Source organism: Dunckerocampus dactyliophorus, chromosome 15, assembly GCF_027744805.1.
Source record: "Dunckerocampus dactyliophorus isolate RoL2022-P2 chromosome 15, RoL_Ddac_1.1, whole genome shotgun sequence".
In the NCBI taxonomy this organism is placed as follows: domain Eukaryota; kingdom Metazoa; phylum Chordata; class Actinopteri; order Syngnathiformes; family Syngnathidae; genus Dunckerocampus; species Dunckerocampus dactyliophorus.
The window spans coordinates 14,031,669-14,046,476 of record NC_072833.1 but is presented as its reverse complement, the minus strand read 5'-3'; the positions used below and the strand labels follow the sequence as shown (position 1 = coordinate 14,046,476).

General features: G+C 38.9%; 1 protein-coding gene across 13 annotated transcripts in view; it reads left to right on the top strand.

Moving 5' to 3' along the window:
* LOC129195007 (phospholipid-transporting ATPase ABCA1-like) overlaps window positions 1-14,808 on the top strand; it is a 106,106-nt gene that overhangs the window by 59,450 nt on the left and 31,848 nt on the right. For all 13 annotated transcript variants that reach the window (XM_054800688.1, XM_054800693.1, XM_054800682.1 and 10 more), the window contains 10 exons: window positions 69-206; window positions 1,723-1,937; window positions 2,555-2,633; window positions 3,773-3,975; window positions 4,799-4,850; window positions 5,084-5,182; window positions 5,284-5,316; window positions 8,542-8,678; window positions 11,205-11,332; window positions 13,655-13,753. In XM_054800688.1, the coding sequence (XP_054656663.1) occupies window positions 69-206; window positions 1,723-1,937; window positions 2,555-2,633; window positions 3,773-3,975; window positions 4,799-4,850; window positions 5,084-5,182; window positions 5,284-5,316; window positions 8,542-8,678; window positions 11,205-11,332; window positions 13,655-13,753 (1,183 nt within the window). The remainder of the gene's footprint in view (window positions 1-68; window positions 207-1,722; window positions 1,938-2,554; window positions 2,634-3,772; window positions 3,976-4,798; window positions 4,851-5,083; window positions 5,183-5,283; window positions 5,317-8,541; window positions 8,679-11,204; window positions 11,333-13,654; window positions 13,754-14,808) is intronic.

Sequence of the window (14,808 nt, the reverse complement as noted above, 5' to 3'; positions counted from 1 at the left end):
AAGTGCTTGCTAAAAAAAAAAAACACTAGCAACAAAATGAACAAAAAACCCTTTTCCTGTCCTTTTAGGTGGTATGCAGAGAAAGCTGTCAGTGGCGATAGCGTTTGTCGGCGGATCAAGAATAGTAATCTTAGATGAACCCACAGCAGGGGTGGATCCCTACGCCCGCAGGGGGATCTGGGAATTGCTGCTAAAGTACAAACAAGGTACGCCATCACTGCAAGCTTCACCCTTTGAAGTTCGCAACGCTACCGGGAAACAAACATCACAGAGCAGAGGACCTTATCTCAATATTTCCACTATCTTGTGTGTGCTATATTTCCCACAGGACTGCAATCTATTTGTGGCGATTGTGGGTTGCGTAGGTGGAGGCTGGGCCGTAATCATGAACAGTCATGGGAAAAATGATGAGACCATCCTTGTTTCTTCAGTTTATTGATCCATTTTAATGCCTGGTACAACTAAAGGTACATTTGTTTGGACAAATATAATGATGATAACAAATATAGCTCATAAGAGTTGAATTTAAGAGCTGATATCTAGCAACTTCCATGGTTTTCTTGATATTAATTCTTACATGAATAGCTATATTGCATTGGACTGCCAAAAAATGAAACTCTATTTTTGTTGTCATTGTTATATTTGTCCAAACAAAGGTACCTTTAGTTGTATCGGGCATTAAAACAAACAAGAAACTGAAGAAACAAGGGTGGTCTAATCATTTTTTCCATGACTGTAGTTGTCGAATTTGCATAATTGACCAGGACACATTAGCAAAATGTCAGTAAAAAAACATGAAAAGCAAAACAAATATTTTTTGAACTACAAATGAGTGTTCTTCTGTAGCTTCTTTTTGTTGTTTTTTTTTTTGTCACAAACAAGACAGACTTGCCTGTGACTGCTTTTAGGAGGAGGGGCTCACAGGAGCACTTTGGTAATGGTTTAGTTTATATTGAACATGCGTACTAGGATGCATCGGATTATATCACATGTTTACAGTTTCATAATTCAGCATATTCGAAAAGGAGTCGGAAGAAGCAGCGTCTATTTAATCCTACCCAGTCTCCTTTTCACAACAATTTCTTCACTTTCTATATTCAATATCTACCATTTACCAACGTTTTGTAATGATAGAAGATGGTAAAGATGTGTAATAGTAGAGTTAACACTTCATAGATATCTATGACAGCAATAGAAATGTGGGTTTAGACATTAATAAATAGATAAACAAATAAATAAATAAGTAATTTGGGAGTTATAATTGACAGAAACTTTGTTCATTCATGTGTTCATTCATGTCAGAATCACCAAAAGTCTCTTGGCTACATTTATTGCACGTTGCCTTTTTGAATAAAAGAATCTAGTGGGCTCTGACTACCTGCTAATTGTAGCAGCGAAGTCGCTAGGTTGGCAACACCGATCCCTCTTATTCTGTGGCAGACCAGGTGTGTTATAATGTGTTTGCTAGCAAGGGCGAACAGCTGGCGCCAAATTGATTTGTGGCAGGCCGCCACAAATAAATTTAATAAATAAAATGAACGTATGAGAAAAACAGTGATATTTAAAAAATAATAATAATAATAAATATATAAAATTCTAGTAAAATTAAGGTTGTAGGTTTTTTCTTTGGGTTTGTTTAAGCCAGCAACCAGACAATAAAAGGTGCTTAAAAATGAAGGACCTATTTCACCTATTTCATTCTTATTCTTCTTATTATAATAGGTCGCACTATCATCCTGTCCACGCACCACATGGACGAGGCGGACATCTTAGGCGACCGCATCATAATCATCTCCAATGGCAAGATGCGCTGCTGTGGCTCGTCCCTCTTCCTGAAGAAATGCTTCGGCAGCGGCTACTACCTCACGCTAGTATGCGATGGGGTGGGCAAGATGAGCGCACAGCGGGGCGGCGTCCTTATTGATCAGGCCAAAGAGGTACGAGTGACAGTTTTATCATAACAAATAATATGCTGACTTACTGGTAAGTCTCATAAAATTCTTACCTAACGTTTGTAAAATAGCGACTTTATTCTCAAAAACATTGTGACGTTCTGCAGGACAGGAGCGAGCGTCCCCTGTCCTGCGCTCTTATTTTGGCGGGCTGTGCCTTCTCCGGGAAGAAAGAGGCAGCCGCTTCACGCTTGGTGGCCGCGCAGCTGCGGTGAATTAACATTTGTGGCGGATAAAAGGCCAGCGCCGTCGAATGTTCCTCGTTTCCTCACCGGAGCTGTTACCTAGACTTTCCTTACCTGTTTACATTCCTATCGTGTTGTTTTCCCACAGAGCCTTTTTCCTCTGTCGCTTTTGGTTTTGTTCCTGTTCTTTTGTGAGTTCCTGCACCTGTGCAATTAAAGAACTTTTGTTTGCACGCCACCGCCTCTTCTCTGCATACCGGGGGTCAAGCTTCCGACAGCTCCGCCCGAACGTGACAAACATATGACTCTATTTTGCAGTTTTCTTCTCGAACGTCTTTCTCGAAAACAAACAACTTTATTTTTGCCCTGTTCAACTGGTTTTGTACTAGTAACATTTTGTAAAAACCCAATTCACAGGAGCAGCGACGCGCTTCCAAGCGATGCAGCATGGACGGCCACATCGGGAGATACACATGGAACAGCATGGAGCCTTCAGGTCGGCCCTTTATATCCCATCACTAATGTAAATACAACCAACAGCATTGTATTCCACAACAATGGTAACTTTTTAGATGTCTTTAGGTGCCTTCAAGAAGTCTTGTGCTGTCTGTTAAGGGTCATACAAGCTGAATTTGGTTTCTTGTGCCCAAAAAAATCTGATGCTACAAAACTGGAGGTGTTTTTAGATGCTTTGAGAGTCTTATGAGGTATGCTTCGTGCTAGCAACCTTATTTTCTTCGGCCTAAAGTCTAGGTTCCCAAAGTGGGGTACGTAGATTTCCAAATTGGGTATGTGAATAAAAATTAAAAATGGCTTGACTACATGAGCACTGAACACTGAGATTTACGTAATGCGCTTAATTTGTGTGCCATTATTTAGTTCAGCCGGTGGCGTCTTGCCGTCGTCTGAGCATTGTTTGTTGGATGCTTGTTTGTTAATGTCTCATGCCGTCCTGTGTGTTATTGCCAGGAGCTCTGCAAGTGTCCCTTTTTTCTACTCTGCTTTTGAGTAAAATAAGACTTTTCCCGTCTCTGCATCTTGGGAGTCATCGCCACACCATACCGTGACAACATATCGTTTGGTGTTAATGGAATTACTACTGTTGATGTGTTCAGGTCAAACTAAAGTTATAAAAGATCACCAGTCTCAGTGTCCATCTGTCGTCATAACAGAGAGGCGTGGCTTGCTATGATGCATATGCATTAATTAAGGTAAAAAAATGTAAAGTCATTCATTAAATTAATTAGTGGTTGCTGTTAGCGCGGTATTTTTGACAGCCATAGTTTTTAGATGCCTTCAAAGTGGAAAAAAATCTGATTTCACAACATTGGAGGTGTTTCCACACATTCTTAGGTGGTCTTGCACAATTTAGTGTCATACAAGATAACTTTGGCTTCATTTGTGCAAAGAATCTGATGCCACTGGAGGCTTTTTTTTAGATGTCTTTAAAAAAGTTCAGCGAGTTAAAAGTACATCAAGACTTTTTGAAGGCACCAACATGGAATATTCTCCAATGACCAAGTCAGTGAAGCCAACAGAGAATGTTTTTTACTTCCTGAAGACAAAGACACCATACGTCACAAACCCCCACCCCAAAAAAAAAACAGCAACTGAAGTCGGGCCTTGTCTCTGCAGATTTGACAGCACTCAGTCAGCTGGTGCACCGCCACATCCCCCGGGCGCTCTTCTTGGAATGCATCGGACAGGAGATCACCTACATCCTGCCCTACGATGGAGCCCATGATGGCTCCTTTGCCCGGCTCTTTCACGATCTCGACCTGGCCATGGCCGACCTGGGCTTGACCAGCTATGGCATCTCCGACACCACGCTGGAAGAGGTACAGAACATGAGACTGTATACTAGTTGGATGGTCTACAATAAAGGAGGCTTATAAAGAATATGCACTCACCACCAGTGTGTCCGATTGACACAAAATCCTGTACATATATTATATGTATACATATGTACTGTATGTTCTATGTATGTCTTGATAGAACATACAGGACTCATCACAGAACCTATGCTGCAGGACGCACACCTGGTCAGCCATCTTGGTTTGAAGATGCCATTGTTTGATTTTTTTGCCATTTCCAGGGTTTATACAAACTCATCTTAGGGTTCATGCGTCAAACTCGTGCCATGGAGGGCCGAGACTCTGCAGGTTTTCTCTCCACCCAGTTTCTCCAGCAGGTGATGAGCTAATTTCCTCAAACTGAAGGAGATGTTGATCATTAAAATCACCTGCTTTCGTGACCGGCTGGAATGAGAACCTGCAGTGTCTTGGCCCTCCATGGCACAAGTTGTCACTAAAATTGAACCCTGCAAACCCAATGGATGGGCGACAGTATAAGGCGAAGATTGAGTTTATGTTCTAAGGTTTAGGTTGGGTTTAGTGGCAAAGGTTGCCGATTCGTCATTAAACATGAAGTTGCGCGTATCTAGACGAAAACTGCTGCATATGAAGAAGGTCCCACCCTGAGGAGATCCAAACATCTGGTTCCATAATTTGAGACTGCACCTAGTGGAGATAGGAATTATGCCATGCATCACGGAATTCCTCTAATTAGACATTTTAAACCATTTTTGGGTGGGAAGATCATTAGTTTCAATGCTTTTTTATAAATGATGACATGTGACACTCATGAATATTGTTTTCCCAGATATTTTTAAAAGTGGCAGAAGATCCGGGAGCGGATGCAGACATTTCACACAGTAAGTTAAGTTTTTTTTCTTTATCTCTTTCCTCCTTTTTTTTTTTTTTAAATCCCTCTTCAAAAATCTTCAATCAAAAATCACATTTCGTGTTGCTTCTAAAACACCCAGCTTTTACAGGAAATGATATATACCGCCTGAGCGGGCCCTTATTTATTTTTAAACTCTTATTTATAACACCAAAATTGGGTCAAGCCACAAAAAAAGAACATATTTTACTTTTATTCTCACAGCAACAAAACGGGAGAGAAGCAGCGGAAAATCCAAGCGGAACAGCATTGTCCTCACCACCACCGTCCATCCCGAAACGGAACAACAGGACGAGACGAGTGGCAAGTCTCATTGAATCTATTTCAGAATAGGGGAGGGAAGAAAAAAAAGTTTAAATAATGCAGCTAGGTCAGTCTGTGTAACTTTTTGTGGTTCCACGCAGGTGATGAAAAGAAGTTTGCAAGTAAAGTGGAAGGTAAGCTTGAACATCCTTGAAAATAACTCATTAAAATACCCTTTATAATGTTCATCAATTAAAAATTGTTGGCAGGACAATAAGGCAAATATGTGAAATATGCTCTGTGAAATCAGATGTGTAAATTTGTGGTCCAAGACTTTGTAATTATCGCTTCTAACGCTGCATAAATACAGCAAAAAAAAAAAAAAGTTACATAAAATAGGGATTTTATGTATAATATGTCTTTTCATATGAATATAAAAGGAGCATCCTTGAAAAAAATACTGTAAAAATATGTTGAATATGGCACATAATGATAGTTTCACCATTACAAAAAAGTATTCCAGTTTTATTTTTCATATACACATAGTACATATAATGCATATGCATACATAATATATTTTAATTCATTGCATCATATATTAATTATTTTGAAAACAATTGGATTGTCTATAAAATTTAAGGAACATTCTTGAAAAAAAATCTAAACATAAAACAATATCCATGAACATGCTGATTAAATGTTAATTTAATTAAAAAGAAAATGCAGCCATAACCTCAAGTATTATTAGCTCGTTTAAAGATACATTCCACCTGAAGGATATACAGAAGAAATATGAAAGCTAAGAAATTGGATTAAAGAAAACTGTGATATCGTAAATGCGGCCTCTTTGGGTATAAAGGCACTTTGGGTTCAAAGTAAAAGGAAAAAAAGATAAGTGGTCTGTATCATACAGTATGTTCATTGTTAACAATAATGAGGACTTATTTAATAAGATATACAAAGTTTGGAATAAAGATTTAAAAAATTTGACACCAAAATAAAATGGAAAGCGTGTTTGCACCTTCCTTATAGTGTTACAACTAATGAAAACCCGTTTGATCCAATATAAATGAATTACAGGAATATATTTTAACAGAGATAAAATAAACACGTTTGACACCACAGTGACGCCAAAGTGACTCCCTCATACATGCTGTCTGCTGCTGTGGGGAAAAAATACAAAAAATAGGACATTGAAAGGTGACTTTCAAGTGTCTGTAATCAGAGATTTGTGTTTTCCAAGATATGTGCAAAATAAGATATCCCAGTGGTATGAGTTCATTTTACAATACTACTGGAAAAATGAAAATGCCCCAGATTTGGAAAAATTGAAATCATTATTGACATACTATTTAGGTATTGAGAAATCTATCTCAGCAGACAGTAACAGAGACAAGCAGTTCCTCCATAGTTCAGTGCTGTGTGGAGGAAATTATCCGATGCCTTACAGCCAATGACGTGCAGTCAGGAGGGGCAAGTGAGACAGAACCCCAGCAGTCATGATGGGGAAAAAAGCAAACAATAACGTAAAACAAATATTAATATTTGTCCATTGAACCGTATATGCATTTTCTGTATGAGTCCAATCGTGTAATGTCTATAATGTAAGTGTGACATTATCTTTGCTAATCGGACAATAAAATACATACTAGTAATGTCATATGCACACAGGCACATGTGCGTGCGTGCGTGTGTGCGTGCATGCGTGCGTGAGCTGGAAGGTGCTAGTCACTGCCATCTTTCAAAAGAAATGAAAAGTAAGCGTTTTTTTTTTTTTTTTTTTATTGCAGCAGCAGCTCTAGCTATCTGCTTTCAAGATATTTTTATGCTCTGCTGAACGGACGGACGGATGGATGGATGGATGGATGGATATTTTTTATGCTTCACTGAATGAATGAATGCATTTGACTGCCAAGATGGAGGATTATATACTCAAGCTTACCAAGAGGTGATCAGATTTTTCCAGCAAAAATAGTTTCAGCCATTTCATACCAACATATTCACGCAACCCAGTTTTCCAATCTGGGAACACTCACTGAGACGTTTGATCTGCAAAGTAAATACACTAGGTCCCCAATTTACGAACACAATTGGTTCCAGACGACCGTTCTTATGTCGAATTGTTCTTAAGTAGGGGAAAAGGTAATATTACCAATGATATAGGTACTACATGTACGTGTATACATATACAGTATATGTGTATGTATGTAAATATGAGTTTGGATGCAGTAGTAATATTAAACGAGGATAATTAATGAAAAAAACAATAATAAAAGTGATATAATAATACGTAATGATAAATGTTATTTACCTTTGAAGAGGAGTGGTCGAGCATACGTCGTTGTGGTGGAGTTGGAGGAGGAGTTATTGAAAAAAAGGACAAGTCGTCGTCGTCGTTAGACTCTTCTAAAAGAGGTAGTGTTCTGTGGGTGGTGTAGAATTAAGCAGGCCTATTAACTCTTCAAACTTTAATCAGACGCTGTGTCCAGGTTGTATAATTTAGCTTTCCATTTAGCTTTATCTCCCTAGTGTCTAACTCTTCCTCTGTTGGTCCCATTAGCAGTGTCACAGTGCCCTCTACTGGTCAAGCATGTACAGTAGCAGTATAAATACTGATTGAGCGACTACAAGGCAAAATAAAATAAAATATAGACCAGTCGGCTTGTGTTCGTATCCGCAAATGTTCGCTAGTCGGGTGTTCGTAAGTTGGGGACCCAGTGTACAAACGGAACAGCGCAAAATGGTGTGTGTTCACACAAAGTGTACTTTGTTGCATTGCAAAAGAAATGCTGCTCTTTAATAAAGTTTAAAAGCCAGCATTTCAAGAAATGCTCCAAACGTTTTATAGACAGCACGGATTGCCTATGGCAAAATACAAGTCAAAAACAGCAAGTCCCTGACTTTACAGAGTGAAAGATGAAATATTAAATGAAATGCTGCATTATTATGATTGATTCTTCTTCTTCTTATTATTATTATTTATCATAACATTAGTGGTTTATTTGGTCTCAAAACATGTTGACAATTATATCGTTTAGCATCAGTTTGTGGGACAGTAAACATTTTGTGACTCGGTTAAATAAAAAAAGTTTGTTTGTCCAGTCATATTTTTTCATTGTCCTTTTCTTCAATGTTAAAATCTTGTCTCGTCTCGTTCCCGTAGAACCAATGTCATGTAGTGTCGCGTCTCGTGAGTTGGGTGTTTTTTAAATATTAATTTTAAAAAAGGATTATCTTTGTGGCTGCCTTGAAAACACTTGAGTGGTAGTGGGATATATAAAATGACTATTCATGAGTTTAAAAAGAAAACGTTTTGAAGGAGCAGCTGGCGGCTTTGATACCAAACACCTGAGCAGCCCATTAGCTGCTCTGGAGCGCATGATGAATAATCACCCAGCGGGGTTTAATGTCCACATCAGATCTACAGAGGAGTGGTGGTGGCGGACGAGGCTCGGCGGTGGTCACCGGATGGGAGCTGATCAGGCGTCAGTTCCTGGCACTCTTCATCAAGCGCTTCCACCACGCCCGGAGGAGCCGCAAGGGACTCATTGCCCAGGTAATAGTCGCCGTCTGTCATGTTGATGAATCCACGGCTAATGCTTGACGAATGTTAGCTAGCGTTGTGACGGTGATGCGGTAAGCGTGGGGATTGTCATCTATCTTGTTGGAGTTCATAAGGGAGCAGAACCAGAAGACGACAATGTCTTGTAGCTTGAAGTGCTCATGACACCAAAAAATCTTTAAAAAAAACAAAAGGAAAAGTACTCACTTAATAAAACATTTTTGTCATACTGCTGTCATTAACAAACAAATATTAAATATGAGTGAAATGAAGTGGTGATTTTGACATGCAAAATAAAATACCAGTGAGCACAAATCTCTGCTTATCCAGCCCTGGCATAAAACCCTGTATTGTTATTTTACAATTTGTAAAATAGATCTGGTAAAAACATATGGATTTGCTTACCAAAACTGACAGATCGACTGCAAGATAGGCTAGAAAGACAACAATCCATGTTTAGCTAGTAATTCACATCAAGAACACTTTCCGGCAAAAGCTGGCAACAAACTTAGCCAACACCATCTTGGCTGTGACGTCACTACCAGAATACATTCCGGGAACCGAATGCAAACAAATGCAGCTATGAACTCACAGCAAAGCCAAGAAAGTGACATACTCAAAGTGACAGATAACCCAATAACAACCAATCACTGATCATTGTGTTCTATAGAGTGTGATATGTTTTACTGGTAGTGACAAGCACGTTGCACAGAGCTGAAGACAAGTGATTGCAATTGTTTAGCTAGTAATTTGGCATGAAAACCCATATTATTGTAAGATTTGTGGTGACGCTGCAATCACAGACAACCCTTTATTGTTGCACGCTACAACAGATAGCACATTAGCCGCCTAGTTAGCATGTCATAAACAAGCCAGTTACGAATCAACACCGCATTTACCCAGCACCATAGGCTGGCTACTAAAGAGAATATTAGTAGAGAAAAATGTGGATTTACTGCCACCTTGGCATGCATTTTCACGGTCCAACGGCTTGTAGGTTTTTGACTTTTTATTTCCATCTGCTGGGCAGTACCAAAACATTTGTCCCTCGACGTTTGCTGACGCATCTGACAAGACAAATGCTGTCTTTTGGAAATGTGAACAAGCTTACTCTGTGAATAAGCTTTGGTATCAATATCGCGATTGACTGGCACCTAAAAGCCAAACATGCGGCAAGTTTCTTTAGTTTTTATTTTTATCATTTCACGTTGCATGCTAATCATGTTTTTCCATTTCTGCTTATTAAATACGACCAGGCCATAATTGCTGAGATGACAGGCCACTATTAGCCCATTAAGTGGACGTCTGTATGATTGCTTTCTATATAATTCCATAAGTCAACACCAATAAACAGCCAGATTTCTGACATGTCAACATTCATTTCTGTCAGGAGCTCTTGCTAAGGTACAGCCATTACTTGTTAGTATAATGGACATCACATTCTAGACTAAAACAGAAAACACAAGTCATAAGGCCAGGAATGAATACAGTGGTTCTAGGAAAGAGCCCCGGGGCACACCCTTGGTTATATTATACAGGACATTATACACCCCCAATCAGAATTTTAAGACCAGCTGAAAAATCACAAGAAATTAAATTTTCCACTGTTGGATCTCTCATTTCTTCTTTTTGCATTTTAAAGCTTTACTTTGAATTAGAACCTCCTGAAGCTCCAACAGTACAAAATGTAAATTATTGCAATTTTTCAACTAGTCTTCAAATTTTGGTCAGGAGTGTACATACAGTTTTTGTTGTCCATGTTGTACATATACAGTACCTGCCCATACCATAACAACACCACCACCATGGGCCACTCCATGCGCAACACAGGCGCATCTTATTGATGGAATTTTGAATGTACAGAGATCCTGAGGCCCGTTGTTGTGCTGTTCTTCCACGACATCACCTCATGTTGCAGCATTATGATGAATGGCCCCATGCTGTTAGGAGCTGTACACAAATCCTGGCCCTCTCCTTTAAATAAATCCCATGCCGGCGAAAAACTTTGCGATAAACTCATGCATTGTTCATGGCAAACTGCTCTGGCTTTGCGAGAGGCCCTAATGACTTTGTTTTTTGCCGCTCTCTCAATAGGAGACGCACCAGCTGTCACCTGCAATTACCGTCAAATAAGAGAACAAGGCTGAGAGAAAGCGTTTCGTCCATTAAGCTTTGCGCCAATTGCTCTTTATCTTCCTGATGCTGCTGCTTTCTCGGCAGTCTTAAGTTGAGGATTTTCAACGACCAGCCTCTTGAATTTACAAAGGCCAATTAATCAAGCATGCGCCAATGACGACCTACAAGTGATTAAACATTAAAGATATCTGACCTTTAAGCCGCCTCTTGATGATGAAATGAAAAAATGAATTACACGCCAGAGAATTGGATGGGAGTAAAAAGAAAAAAACAACAAAAAGAATGCAAGAAACTAATTATTGAAGTATAGTTTTGTGTCCCAACACAAAATTCCCTTGACAAATATGACGTTTTAAATGATTAATGTCACTCTGGTTGGTTTAGGTGGTGTTGCCTGCCGTTTTTGTATGCCTCTCCCTCATCTTCTCACTCATCGTCCCGCCGTTTTATGAATATCCCAGGCTGGAACTCCAGCCCTGGATGTACGGATTGCCTCAAAGCACCTTTTTCAGGTAAGCGCTCCATGCTGTGACCTGGTTAATTGTGTTTTTCTAGATTTTGCCTTTCATCTGCTTGTATAAATAGTTTAATATCTCAGGACCTATACATGTTTTTGTTTACGAATAGGACAATTTGATTGCCAACATTCACGCTATAAAAAGTTGTAAAACAGGTCTAAGATGTCTTAATCAATTCATAGTCCCAACGCTGTCCACTCCCCATTGGATAAGAGTGCCAATCACTGTTATCTCAAAGATAATCCCTACTGTCTTCACTGACACCTTCAGGTATTTCATGTCCCCTGACGTCCCTTTCAGACACAATTAACGTTGGCCTCAGTTTAAACGTAATTGACCTAACATGCTATTTCTAGTCAGTCAGCTTTGCTGCACTGTGGGCGCTGTGTTTTTTATTAGGGGTGTCACAAGATCTCATGAGATTCTAAAATGTCCAGATTTTTCATTCAGAAAAAAACTGTTTCTTGGCCACTAGGACTGGGACGATGATAAATTAACTAATCACACGATAAGTGAGAATGAACTTGATCATTTTGCCGGCCTCAATGTAGTTACATGTGGATGTGTCGTCTGTTTTCCTCATCTCTCGCCTCCACACAGGCAGGAAGAGAGTGCACTGGTTTCAGTGGTGCATTAGTTTCACCACCTTGGTGCGTTTGTTCCTTGGAACAACGGCATGAATGGAGTGAGCCCTTTTGTCAGTCATACAGTCTCTTTGTCTCGGCGGGTGGAGGCGGGGCAGGTAGCGTACACATGTGTGGCCTCATGAGGAGCAATGCAAAGTAACATAGTAGAAATTAAATTAGTAGATGGCAATATATTGTTATAGATTTTTTTTGCATTGCACTTTTCTTAAAAGTAATGTTAAAATATCATCTCTTTTTGTTCTTGTAGACCCAATCTCTTGTATCATCCCATGACGCCCCTATTTTTCATACATATATGCCAGTCTTTCTGACGTTATCTGCATGTAAATGCTCCAATTAATGCCTTTTTTCAAGAGTGCCCTAAAATCGCAGAGCTCAACAAAAGCAAATAACCGCCGGGGTCTCTAGTTTGGTAAAAGAATAAACAAAACAAAAAACACTGACATTGGCTGTAGACAATGTCCTGATGTATTTTTTTTTTTCAATGAACACCACAAGATTGCAGTCGCTCTATTTTGAAATATTGTGAGTCGTAGACATCCAGCAGCTTTAATCAACCTCTCCATGTGCTTTATAATGTTGGTGTGAAACTCATGCGTAGTTTGCTCCTTACTGTGATTACAACATTGGTTCTGTTGCTACTGTGTTGCAGCGATATACTTGTTAATAAATGACCATGTGGTCATTTTTGCTAATCTGATGTATTTTGGGCGTGTTTTTTGGTATTGAGGATACACGCATTACTGAAAAAATGGGGTGCCCAGCAGAAGCAAAAACAACACCAAAATACTTCAGATCACTCATTTAAAACACATTTTGACACTGATTGATCGTAAAATTTGTGGAATGCATGCATCTGTATTGAGGATACATACAGTATCACAAAATACAAGAGGTCAGCAATGGCAAAAACAGGCCAAAATGCATAATATCGTACTTTAAAACATGCATTTTGGCACTGATTGCCACTATGCTGTTGTTACAACACTGGCTCTGTTGCTACTAAGTTGTAAATTACTTTGTGGTCGAATAGAGCTATGTTTTCCTTTGCACTTATTGCACTCCAAATAATTAAAGTTACACATTTAACTTGTTTTAATTAAAATGTTGTAAAAAATAAAGCATAAAACACACATAAAAAATAAAACACACCGGCTATGATTACAGTATTTACGATATACAAACCAATACTTTATCATAGTCTTCCTCCTTGCTCAAGTTTGTCTATTTGGCCAAAATGACCTCTACTAAGGCCAATAATAATTCCATAATATTGTCTTTTCACTTGAGCACCCTTGAAGTGTCCTCTCTTAAACTAAAAGGATACCAAATGATCCGTTTGAGCTTCTTCTAATGAATGATCATGATCATCAACTAGCTTTTCTTCTAATTTCTCAGCTGCTAACTAGGATTCATTAGTTCCACCACTTCCGTATATACGCATGACTCTCTGTTTTTATTATCCGGGAACACGAGTGGCAAGCCAGCCGTTGTTAATGGCGGGACAGATGGCTGCACGTCATCCTTTTTTTACTATCTTGGATTACACAGGCGTACGACCTTCATAGAGACGCCTCTTGATGAGATGACAAGCGCTATCATGTCATTGTTGGACGAAAGATGTCCGTCTGTGGTCTTTACATTGACTTTATGCTTTATACATTCACAGTAATGATGCAGCAGATAACACTGAGGTGTCTCAGGTGGTGGAAACCCTGGTGAACCAACCTGGCTTTGGTACCCGCTGCATGGACGGAGATCCCATTCCGTAAGTACTAGCACTAGTAATGCTCATAATAATCAGTACAATAAAGTCAGTATCAATATTTATACCACTCTGGTTATTGTGAGGTATAATGGCATCATACCTCACCATATTGATGCTTTGTCACACTCCTAGTTAAGATACTGTATTGTAAGAAATGATACGATATTAATATTTTGTACAACCCTTAGTATACATATTGTATCATACACAGTGATACTGATATTTTGTCCTAATACACAATATTGATATTTTGACCCCCATTATCGGTACTGTATTTAAGTATATGTGGCAATATTGATGTACTGTCCGACCACTAATATCAATTCAACTATACAGGGAAAAGCCGAAAGTGGGGAAAAAAAATCATACGGGATGATATGTTACATTGCAATATTGTAACAGCTAATGACACCAAAACCTGCAAAAAGGGACATGCATGATGATAACCATAGAACTGGACATTCATCACAAACGGATTGTGTTCAACCTTTTCACGTGCCACCTCAGCTTGTCCAACAAGCCACCAGAAAACAATTTACTTTTGTTGTTCGCTTGCTGTTGGGACATTTATTTATTTCTTTTTTCCTCATGAAATGTCCTTTAAATGTCAATGGTTTTAAATCAGAGATTGTGTTGATTTATGGCGCCGTACATCAGCTATGTATATATTTAATGTGAGTGTGCCATGGGCATATAAACATGTCAAGCTAGCGACATGGTGTAGCTTTTACTGCTTTCTGCATGGAGGAATATGATGGAGTAACGCACTAGTGCATCTTTTGTTTTTCCCCTGCATTAGTATTTATTCTATTACTAGTAAATAAATACAAATACATCAAAAATAGATGAATACATAAAAAGGAGTTAAGAAATAACTCATTTAAAAAAACTTTTGCCTGCTTTCTGCATGAAAGGAAATATATACACTGCTCAAAAAAATTAAAAAGGAACACTTCAAAAACACATCAGATCTAAACTGGGGGAAAATGATCTTAAATATGTTTCCTGATAATAAGTGGGTGATGTATTAGTAACAAAATGATGCCACATAATTT